This window comes from Amblyraja radiata, chromosome 27 (genome assembly GCF_010909765.2).
Source record: "Amblyraja radiata isolate CabotCenter1 chromosome 27, sAmbRad1.1.pri, whole genome shotgun sequence".
Lineage (NCBI taxonomy): Eukaryota > Metazoa > Chordata > Chondrichthyes > Rajiformes > Rajidae > Amblyraja > Amblyraja radiata.
In genome coordinates, this window is record NC_045982.1 from 10,827,862 (window position 1) to 10,839,872 (window position 12,011).

The following is a 12,011-nucleotide window of genomic DNA, read 5'->3' on the forward strand; positions in this document are numbered from 1 at the left end:
TATAAGGGAGCTCTCAGCACCTAGTCTTTCCTCCAGTCTTTCCATCACCGTTGGAATCACAATCAAAATAATACTTTATTAGCCAAGTATGTTTTGCAACATACAAGGATTTTCATTTGCCAAGTCAGTCATACAAATAAAAATCCCCAAACACCTGTCTGACAGATCAGAAACGCTCTTCAGGAGTCAGAAGTGGATTTGTCAATGACCACTGTCCGCAGAAGACTTCATGAACAGAAATACAGAGACTACACAGCAAGATGCAAACCACTGGTTAGCTGCAAAGGTAGGATGGCCAGGTTACAGTTTGCCAAGAAGTACTTAAAAGAGCAACCACAGTTCTGGAAAAAGTTGTGGACAAATGAGATGAAGATTAACTTATATAAGAGTGATTGTAAGAGCAAAGTATGGAGGAGAGAAGGAACTGCCCAAGATCCAAAGCATACCACCTCATCTGTGAAACACGGTGGTGGGGGTGTTATGGTGTGTGCATGTATGGCTGCTGAAGGTACTGGCTCACTTATCTTCATTGATGATACAACTGCTGATGGTAGTAGCATAATGAATTCTGAAGTGTATAGACACATCCTACCTGCTCAAGTTCAAACAAATGCCTCAAAACTCATTGACCGGCGGTCCATTCTACAGCAAGACTATGATCCCAAACATACTGTTAAAGCAACAAAACTGTTTTTCAAAGCTAAAACATGTTCAATTCTTGTTGGCCAAGTCAATCACCCAATCTGAACCCTATTGAGCATGTCTTTTATATGCTAAAGAGAAAACTGAAGGGGACTAGCCCCCAAAACAAGCATAAGCTAAAGATGGCTGCAATACAGGCCTGGCAGAGCATCACCAGAGAAGATACCCAGCAACTGATGATGTCCATGAATCATTGCATGTAAAGGATATGCAACAAAATACTAAACATGACTACTTTCATTTACATGACATTGCTGTGTCCCAAACATTATGGTGCCCTGAAATGGGGGGGGGGGGGGGACTATGTAAAAGCACTGCTGTAATTTCTACATGGGGAAACCAAAATGTATTAAATTGGCCTTTATTAAAATCTGACAATGTGCACTTTAACCACATGTGATTTTATTCTATTACAAATCTCAAATTGTGGAGTACAGAGGCAAATAAATAAATGGTGGGTCTTTGTCTCAAACATTATGGAGGGCACTGTACATACACAAATTCTTACGAATGGCAGAACTACATTCCCTCTCTCTTTATATTTTTAGCAACATTAACTTATCAGTCTTATATGTTTTTGATGCCATTCATTATAAATCATGCAGATATGGTTACCAGAGGAATTTTGTGTATGTTTCTGACAGACAAATTCGACTTACTGATGACTGAAAAAAAAAAAAAAAGACCCACTTGTTACTCGGGGCTGCCTATAATATATCCCCTGATCCAGTCTCCACTGTCCCAAAGGTACCTCTTATGACCACCACTGCATGCCCACTGCAATGATCAATTCAGTTCCAATGCAACCATGCTGCAATCCTGATCATTTAGGCAGCCCAGACCACTCGTGCAATTCAAAGACCCAATTTGGTCCTTGTCCTCAATACAGACACAACCTCCAATGCATCTCTGGCAAGTCTAGTGCAGCCCCAACCTTCACTGCAGCTCCAGTGCATCTCAACCCTCTACTGAACCCTCGATTCCCAATCCAAGCCTAACCCCCAACATTTCCTCAACTCCCCCATGCAGCCACTAATGGCCGTTCCCTCACCATCACTTGGCAGAAAAGTCTCTGTTTGAGGTTTGGTATCAGTCGAGGTCAGATTGACCAGTCTTTCCTCACTGGGCTCTTGTGCATTACGCTTGTTTCTCTTGGGTTTCCGGGTGCTGATCCGGACGATCCCGGTCACTATCCTGCATTCCGCATCCTTCTCGTTGATCTTGTAGCCCTTGGTGATGCTGTCGATCAGCTCGCTGATCTCGCTGCTCTTGCTGATGAAGGTGGTGTCAGACGTGCACTGTGCCAACATGTCAATTTGGTGAATGCTGAAGAGTTCCAGCAGCTTCTTGTTAATGTACTCATCCAGCTCTGCACTGGACATCGAGCCGCTCAGTTCATTATTCTCCAGATCCTCCTCCAGGAAGGAGGGGAACTCATCAGAAAGGCGCTTGTGAGAATTTTTCGATGTGCTTCCAGGACTCTCGGACTTCTGAGAATTGTAGATGTGCAGATCCTTGCGACACGAGTCTGTAGACTGACTGCTTCTCCTCTTGTCCCAGATCACCTCTTCCCCACGCAACTTGATGTCATAATAATTGAAACTATTGCCTGCAAGGTTGGCCTTTTTGGGGTTGACGTCAGAGTTCATAGTGATGGCATGTGTTGGGCTTGAAACATATCTTAAAGTGGCAGTCTCAGTAACTTTAACATCTGTCGATGACTCTGTGGCCTTGGTACACGGATTATAGCCCCCAGGGTCTGCCTTGCACACTCCACAAGTCACCACGCAGCAGAAGACCGCTTTGAAGGTCTGCCACGTGACACAGGTTCCCAAACCACACGCCGCACACCAGCCCGAATCGTCCGCATTCTCCGCCGAGCCCGGGATGAACCCGATGTTTTCCGAATTGTTCCCATTGGAATCTCTGGGAGCCGCTTTGCGGCTGGGACCTTTCGCCAGCGGTTTGCCTTCCTTCCTCTGGGCTCGCCTGTGCTCCGGCGTTGACCCTTCGTAAACTTCCAGACTCAGGGAGTCCACGGAGACGGGCGGCAGACCAGGGGGAGCTAGCAGCTTCCCTCCTGCCATCCGGTCAGTTGGGTGCGATGTGGCTTTCCGCCGAGTGCCTTGCATGGCTGAGACTGAAGGATCTGTGGGGCACAAGGAGGAAAAACGTTACTTAACTACATTGTGCACAATTCTCAAATCACTGGGAACAGAGCCAGAACAGAAACACCAACATTTACAGTCATTAAAATAGTTTAAAAGATAATATAGTTTGCATGATTGCAATGGGAAGGTCATGCTCGGAAAACATTCTCTAAAAACTTTCTACAGATGTGTTGGTGAGACTAGGATAATATATTTGAATATTAAATGGTCTTGGATAAGATACTGTACTGTCAAAGCAGAGCAGGTGGAGTCAGGCAACACAATGACTAACTAGCAAGGCAACACTTTCCTTACAGCTGAAGGAGATGCAGTCTCTTCTCTTCCCACCAAGAGAATCTTCTTACCAACTACAAGGCTCGAATGTCCATCTCATAACCACAAGCAATAACTGGGGTGAGCAAGCTTGACAAATAAATGTGCTAGTAGGAATTGAAGGGGATGCAGTTAGCTAAAAAGAAAGAAATGTAAATAAACATTGGCAGTAGCTAATGGTGGAGTTTAACATAAAAGGTCAGATATACTCTGTAGCTCAGTCAACATGTGTGGAGAGAGAAATTGAGCTAATATTTCAGTTGAGGAGATAAAAAGTTTAAAAGCGGATATGCTGGTGTCTCACGAGAAAAATAAAGAAGATAAAGAAGACTTAATAAAACAAGTTATAACGACGGTAAAAAGTATGATGGATGAGTGGAAGGAAAAGGCTAATGCCGAGTTACAAACTCAAATTGAGGATGTAAAGGAAATAGCTGCTGGGATGGAAAGAAAGCTGGATGACAAGATAGATCCTACTATAATTTCGCTAGACCAACAAGGCGAAGCAATTAAAGAGCTAACTAAAATTGCTGAAGTGAACACTAAGGAGACCGAAAAACTCCGTGCCGAGAACAAACGCCTCTTAGAATTATTACATAAAACAAACGAGAAATGTATCGATCTGGAGGGACGCCAACGCCGTAAAAATTTGCGTATAGTTGGTCTGAGCGAAGGTCGTGAGGGGAGTCAAGATCCTCGAAAATTTGTTGCAAAACTTTTAATGGACATTTTGAATTTGGATCATGAACCCCTGTTGAGTCGTGCACATAGGGCTCTAAGACGGGCCCCTGGGATAGGTTCATCGCCCAGACAAATGATTGTAAAAGTGGCCTTTGACCATGTCTTCGAAGAAATGATGAAGATAATAATAAAAAAGAGAAACCTGAAATACGAGGGAGACAACATCAGTATTTTTAGAGACTTCCCTGCAGAAGTGGCCAAGAAAAGAGCTCTATTTAAAGAAACAAAAGGTATTCTGAGGAATGTACAGAATACTAAGAATCTGAGATATGGCTTGATGTACCCAGCAATACTGAGAGTAACTTATGATGACAAGGAATATCGTTTCGTTAAGCATACTGAAGCATTGAAATTCGCCCGAGGCATACAGCAGAAGCCAGAAGATGAAGAGAGAGAAGATGCGGAGGAAGAACCCGAGGGAGAAGGAGAGGACTGAACTTTTATCATCGACCTGTGGTTATGAAATACTCACTTAGAAGGAAGTGGAATAATGGGCATTTAGTAGTAGTTCTGTATTAATTATTAGAAAATATTTGATTATTCCATGATAATAGTATTACATATTATAGTATTAAATACAATTGATATTAGTAATTAGCAAATAGTAATATGAATAATAGAAATAATTACTAAGTACTAAGTATATAAAGTTAGTACCCCACCCCAATATATATAGCATTTGAGATAGGAGCTGGTATAATCAACATCTTTTTTTTATTAAAAAAAAACGGAAGTCTTTAGATTAATGGCCACGTTAGTGTGGCTTTCACCTTCACATACTACACACTATACAAGTGTAGTTTCTTTTTTTTCTGAGCACCCTATTAACACCCTTTACTTTTTTTTTATTATTGATATTTCTTATTGTTTTTGTTTTTTATTGATCTTATATTATATATTATTTGAATGTAGATGTGAAGGATATTGTGTATTTAGTTTAAGAAGACATAGATGTGGATTAAGGTGGAAAGAAATTCTCATTGGATTGATGTCCGGGTGCAACGGGGAGCTGGGTGAGTCAAGAAGGCTACTCCAAAAAAAAGCCGCCCTAATAGTAAAATGCATGATATAAAGGTGAAGACTGGGGGTGATGGAGTAACCTTCTGCAGTTGGAATGTAAAAGGCATTAATGAACCAATTAAAAGGGCAAAGGTATTAGCTCAGTTGAACAGATTGAAGACAGATGTCATTTTCCTTCAAGAGACTCATCTTAAAAAAGATGCTCAACATAGATTAACAGCTAAATGGATTTCTAAGGTGTATCATTCTACATTTATTCATAAATCTAGAGGAGTTGCAATAATTATTCGCAAAGGTATACCTTTCATACAAAGTTCTATTATAGAGGATAAAGAAGGCAGATATGTAATAATTACAGGGGAATTATATTCAAAAAAGGTAATTTTAATGAATATATATGCCCCTAATTTTGATAATCCATTATTTTTTAAGAAAATATTTAATAATATTCCTATATCCACTCAACACAATTTAATAATTGGAGGTGATTTAAATTGTACTTTAGATAATTATCTAGATAGATCATCCGCAAAAAGGAAAGCTGCCTCGAAATCAAGTAAATTCATAAATGCTTTTATCAATACATCTAATATTAAAGACATCTGGAGGTTAGATAACCCATCCGGACGAGAATATTCTTTTTTCTCGCCCGTACATGGAACCTATTCGAGGATAGATTATTTTTTAATAGATTCTAAATTACTTCCCTTTACGTATGATGCAAAATATCATAATATTATCATCTCGGATCATGCGCCATTAACATTTAAGATAAAATTAAAAGATATATCTAATAAAACTACTACCTGGAGATTTAACCCTCAGATATTAAAGGACAATGACTGTTGTAAATATGTGATGGATCAGATTAAATTATTTTTTGAAACTAATGATAATCCTGAAACTTCTCCATCACTATTTTGGGACACATTTAAGGCATTCATGCGTGGCGCAATAATATCCGCACAAGCACATCTCAATAAAGAAAATCGAAAAATAGAACAAAATTTAGAAAATGAGATAAAACGTCTAGATAATGAAAATATAAAACAGCCTTCCAAAGAGTTAAGTAATAAAATTGCATCAGTAAAATATAGATTAAATAAAATATATTCTAATCAAGTGATTAAACTTTTTCAACAAACTAAGCAAGTGTATTTTGAATTTGGAGATAAGCCACAAAAATTACTAGCACGACAGCTTAGAAAATTAGAAGATGAGAAGATGATACACGGAATTAGATCTGAGTATGGAAATATATTAATTACTCCAAAAGATATTAATGATAGATTTTTACAATATTATAAAAATCTTTATTCGTCAAAACTAACAGGACAAACAGATAGTATGGAAATATTTTTACAAGAATGTCAAATCAATAGCTTAGATCAGGAAGGTAGAGAATTGTTAAATGCTGAAATAACAGTAAAAGATATTATAGAATCAATTAGTTCGCTTAAGAACGGAAAAGCAGCGGGCCCAGATGGCCTGAGTGCAGAATTTTATAAAAAATTTCAAGATCTGATTTCCCCAAGATTACAAATAATGTATAGATATGCATATGACCAAGGAAAATTACCAGAATCTTTAAATGAATCCACAATTACACTCATCCCTAAAGTAGATAAGGATTTGGAAGATCCTGGATCATATAGAGCGATTGCCCTTTTAAATACAGACCAAAAAATATTAACTAAGGTCTTATCTAGGAGATTAAGTTTAGTGATCTCTAAATTAATACATTATGATCAAACAGGTTTTATCCCAAAACGTTACTCATCCCATAATCTCAGACGTTTGTTTAATATTATATATTCAAAAAGAATACGAGATACGGAACTAGCGGTTATATCACTAGATGCAGAAAAAGCGTTTGATCAGGTGGAATGGATGTATTTATTTAATATAATGGAAAAGTTTCAATTGGGGGATAGATTTTGTAAATGGGTAAGAATTTTATACTCGAATCCTATGGCAAGAATTTTGACTAACCAAATTTTATCAGCCAAATTCAAACTCTCTAGGGGATGCAGACAGGGATGTCCGTTATCACCCTTATTGTTCGCATTGGTGATAGAACCATTGGCGGAAAAAATTAGATCTGAACCTGAAATATATGGCTATAATACTGATACAACAATTAATAAAATTTCTTTATATGCAGATGATGTTTTGATTTATATTACAAAACCGGAAATTAGTATTCCCAACCTGCTAAACATTATAACTAAATTTGGTGCATTTTCTGGGTATAGGATTAATTGGGATAAAAGCGAGATTATGCCAATAACAGGAATAAATCTTAATACATTACAACAATACCCATTAAAAGTAGTTACAGACAAACTTAAATATTTAGGGATTAACGTAACTAAAACTCATAACTCATTAATAAAATCCAACTATCCTCAACTATTAGATAAACTTAGAAAAAATATTTTATATTGGAAAACACTGCCTATATCTATGATTGGTAGAATAAGTGCCATAAAGATGGTATTTCTACCGCAGTTGTTATATTTGTTTCAGGCTATTCCTTTTTTTCTTCCGAAAACTTTTTTTAAAAAAATTGATAATATTGTCAATAGCTTTATTTGGGATTATAAAAATCACAGAATAAATAAAAAACATCTATGCAAAGCTAAGATAAATGGAGGATTAGCACTTCCCAACTTTTTATATTATTTTTGGGCTGTTCAGATTAAGAATATGAATTTCTGGTGGGTAAATATGGATCATGAACCGACATGGTTAAATATAGAAAAGGAGGACTGTCTACCTTTCAATGTAGGTTCGATAATTTTTGCACCAACGGAAGTACAAAAAAAATATTATAAAGACAACCTAATAATATATAATAATAGACGTATTTGGAAACAAATAGTTAAGACTCTACACTTGGATAATCTCTCATTTAGATTACCAATTATGAATAATCCATCGTTTAAACCTGCTATATTAGATGGGGGGTTTAAACAATGGGATGATTTAGGAATTACAAGGATAGAACATCTGTATAGAAAAGGAAAATTTCTTTTATTCCAGGAGTTACAAGATATTTATGGATTGTCTCCACAACATTTGTTTAGGTATTTACAAATTAGAGATTATATTAAATCCAATACACAAGATTATAAAAATAAAGAAGCAGGATTGTTAGATGAACTGTTTAATTTATATCCAAATACAGAAAAATTAATAGCCTATATATATAACATCATTTTGGATAAGGAGAATCCAATAACGGAAGTATATCGTCAAGCATGGGAAAATGAAATGGGATTGGCTATAACAAAAGAAAACTGGGAAGAAAGTCTACAACGAATACACCGGTGTTCATTAAACGCCAGACATATACTGATACAATTTAAAGTATTATATAGGTTACATTATTCGAAAACTAAATTAAATAGTATTTTTCCGAATCTCTCCGCTATTTGTGATAAGTGCAAGAAAGCAGAGGCAAATTTAATACATAGTTTCGTTACATGTCCTAAATTGAATTATTACTGGACAGAAATCTTTAAAGTTATTTCTGAAGTCATCAAAGTTAAATTGGACCCTAACCCAAAGCTAATAATATTTGGAATTCCGGATTTACATCTATCACTTACAGTAAATCAAAGAAATTTCTTTGATTACTGTTTAATAATTGGGAAAAAAATCATATTGAAATTTTGGAAGGGAACATTATCCCCCACAACCAAAATGTGGGCAACAGAGATGATGGAGACGTTACATCTGGAAAGAATTAGATTTGTCCTATTGGACAAGTATAATTCTTTTGAACAGATATGGTCTCCATATATACAGTATTTAGAGAAGTAGCTGTTCTTGGCAACACAGCTCGACGTGCACCCTGCGGGATTTGGTGAGAATAATTCATTTTTATATTGGAATTACATATATGTCTTTATTGATACTATCACTTGTAGTAGTGTTATTAATAATACATATTGTGGTTACTAAAAATGTTTTTTTTTTTTTTTGTTTTTTTTCGTTTCTCTTTTCTTTCCTATATATAATCAAATTATTATTTAATCACTCTCTTAATGATTTATTCTTTCTCTATTCTTTCTCTATCATTATTTCTAAAAAAACAGTAGATAAGTATTACTAGTGTTTTACTTAATGCAAATTGAATTAATTTGATATAAAGTTGTTTGAAGCATTGTAATTGATTACCTTTAATAAAAAAATATATTATAATATTTCAGTTGATCTTTCTTCGCAACATAAGGTTGGAATTCAACATTATGGACCTCAGAATGACCACTCCTGCATTGGCACTTTAAGTGACTGGAAAAAAAAACTGGATCAATTGGGAAACAAAAATCGGGACAAAGTGCAAATAGTGCTGCAGATAAGTGGCCGGATCCCTACTAGGCCCTTGCTGTGCGCAGAGAGGGACAGAAAAAGGGGAGGGGAAAGAGGCGAGGGTGAAACAGGGCCAAGAGGAGGCACGTGTCTGCTACATGAATGCGTGGATAGGACAGAGGAAGGGGAATGGGAATTGCATTAGTTTTTCTATGGAGACTAGATTTAGAAGATGCCCAGAACCTGTGCCAGTGATATTCTATGGGCACTTGTCGCAGCTTTCATTCACCATTGTCGTAGGCACATACAGTGCCCTCCATAATGTTTGGGACAAAGACCCATCATTTATTTATTTGCCTCTGTACTCCACAATTTGAAATTTGTACAGACAAAAACACATGTGGTTAAACTGCACATTGTCAGATTTTATTAAAGGGTATTTTAATACATTTTGATTTCACCATGTAGAAATTACAGCAGTGTTTATACATAGTCCCCCCCATTTCAGGGCACCATAATGTGCGGGACACATGGCTTCACAGGTGTTTGTAATCACTCAGGTGTGTTTAATTGCCTCCTTAATGCAGGTATCAGAGCTCTCAGCGCCTAGTCTTTCCTCCAGTCTTTCCATCACTTTTGGAAACGTTTATTGCTGTTTATCAACATGAGGACCAAAGTTGTGTCAATGAAAGTCAAATGATCCATTATGAGACTGAGAAACAAGAATAATACTGTTAAAGACATCAGCCAAACCTTAGGCTTATCAAAATCAATTGTTTGGAACATCATTAAGAAGAAAGAGAGCACTGGTGAGCATATTAATCGCAAAGGAACTGGCAGACCAAGGAAGTCATCCACAGCTGATGACAGAAGAAGTCTCTCTATAATAAAGAAAAATCCCCATACACCTGTCTGACAGATCAGAAACACTCTTCAGGTGTGGATTTGTCAATGACCACCGTCAGAAGACTTCATGAACAAAAATACAGAGGCTACACTGCAAGATGCAACCATGGTTAGCTGCAAAAATAGGATGGCCAGGTTACAGTTTGCCAAGAAGTACTTAAAAGAGCAACCACAGTTACATTTCATTGACTTCTCCAATTTCAGATAGTCCTTGCTTTCTCCCTCCTTCCCCTTCCCAGCTCTCCCACAGCCCACTGTCTCCGCCTCTACCTTTCTTCTTCCCGCCCCCCACCCCCCACATCAGTCTGAAGAACAGTCTCGACCCGAAACATCACCTATTCCTACTGCTGCCTCACCCGCTGAGTTTCTCCAGGATTTTTGTCTACCTACAGTTCTGGAAAAAGGTCTTGTGAACAGATGAGAGGAAGATTAACTCATATCAGAGTGATGGCAGCAAAGTATAGAGAAGGACCTGCCCAGGATCCAAAGCAAACCACCTCATCTGTGAAACACGGTGGTGGGGGTGTTATGGCCTGGGCATATATGGCTGCTGAAGGTACTGGCTCACTTATCTTCATTGATGATACGACTGCTGATGGTAGTAGCATCATGAATTCTGAAGTGTATAGACACATCCTATCTGCTCAAGTTCAAACAAATGCCTCAAAACCCATTGGCCGGCAGTTCATTCTACAGCAAGACAATGATCCCAAACATACTGCTAAAGCAACAAAGGAGTTTTTCAAAGCTAAAACATGGTCAATTCTTGAGTGGCCAAGTCAATCACCCGATCTGAACCTAATTGAGCATGCCTTTTATATGCTGAAGAGAAAACTGAAGGGGACTAGCCCCCAAAACAAGCATAAGCTAAAGATGGCTGCAATACAGGCCTGACAGAGCATCACCAGAGAAGACACCCAGCAATTGGTGATGTCCATGAATCGCAGACTTCAAGCAGTCATTGTATGCAAAGATATGCAACAAAATACTAAACATGACTACTTTCATTTACATGACATTGCTGTGTCCCAAACATTATGGGAGACTATGTAATGGGGGGGACTATGTATAAACACTGCTGTAATTTCCACATGGTGAATTCAAATGTATAAAAATGGCCTTTATTAAAATCTGACAATGTGCACTTTAACCAAGTGTGATTTTTTTCTATTACAAATCTCAAATTGTGGAGTACAGAGGCAAATAAATAAATGATGGGTCTTTGTCCCAAACATTATAGAGGGCACTGTAGTCACTGAACACGACCCTCCCCAAAAAGCCTGTTGTTGCCTCATGTTTTCAAAGTTAAATTCATTTAAAAGTGGCAGGGCAAGTTGAAAACACGTAGCATTGTAATTAACGTTGTTCAACAGAAAAACAAGGAAGTCATGGTAAACTTAGCAGATCATTAGTTAGGCTTCAGCTGGGTGACCTTGTGCAGATCTAGGGACCACATTTTAAGAAGGTCAGCAAGGTTCTGAGGAGCAACAAGTCGACTGGTAGGATTCACAGCTGTGTGGAGAGATTATGTAACCAAGGATTGTTCTCAGAAAAGAACATAGGACAATACAGCACAGGAACAGGCCCTTCAGCCCACATTGTCTGTGCCAAGTATGATGACAAACAAATCTCTTCTACCTAAATATGATTCCCATCCCTCCATTCTCTGCATATCCATATGCTTACCTAAAGGGTTCAGGAAAGATCTATTGAAGGTATTTAAACTTTTGACGGAACACACAAGGTGCAATTGTATCCTCTGTTCAGAGTGTCAGTTACCAGGGTTCACAATTAAATGACAAAAGGTAGTCAAGCAGAGAAATGCTTCACAGACAGGGTGCT

At 37.7% G+C, this 12,011-nt stretch overlaps 1 protein-coding gene across 1 annotated transcript in view; it reads right to left on the reverse strand.

The window, feature by feature from the left end:
* kdf1 (keratinocyte differentiation factor 1) overlaps positions 1-12,011 on the reverse strand; it is a 33,082-nt gene that overhangs the window by 3,281 nt on the left and 17,790 nt on the right. The window contains exon 2 of the mRNA XM_033045103.1: positions 1,754-2,851. Within this exon, the coding sequence (XP_032900994.1) occupies positions 1,754-2,834 (1,081 nt within the window). The 5' untranslated portion in view covers positions 2,835-2,851. The remainder of the gene's footprint in view (positions 1-1,753; positions 2,852-12,011) is intronic.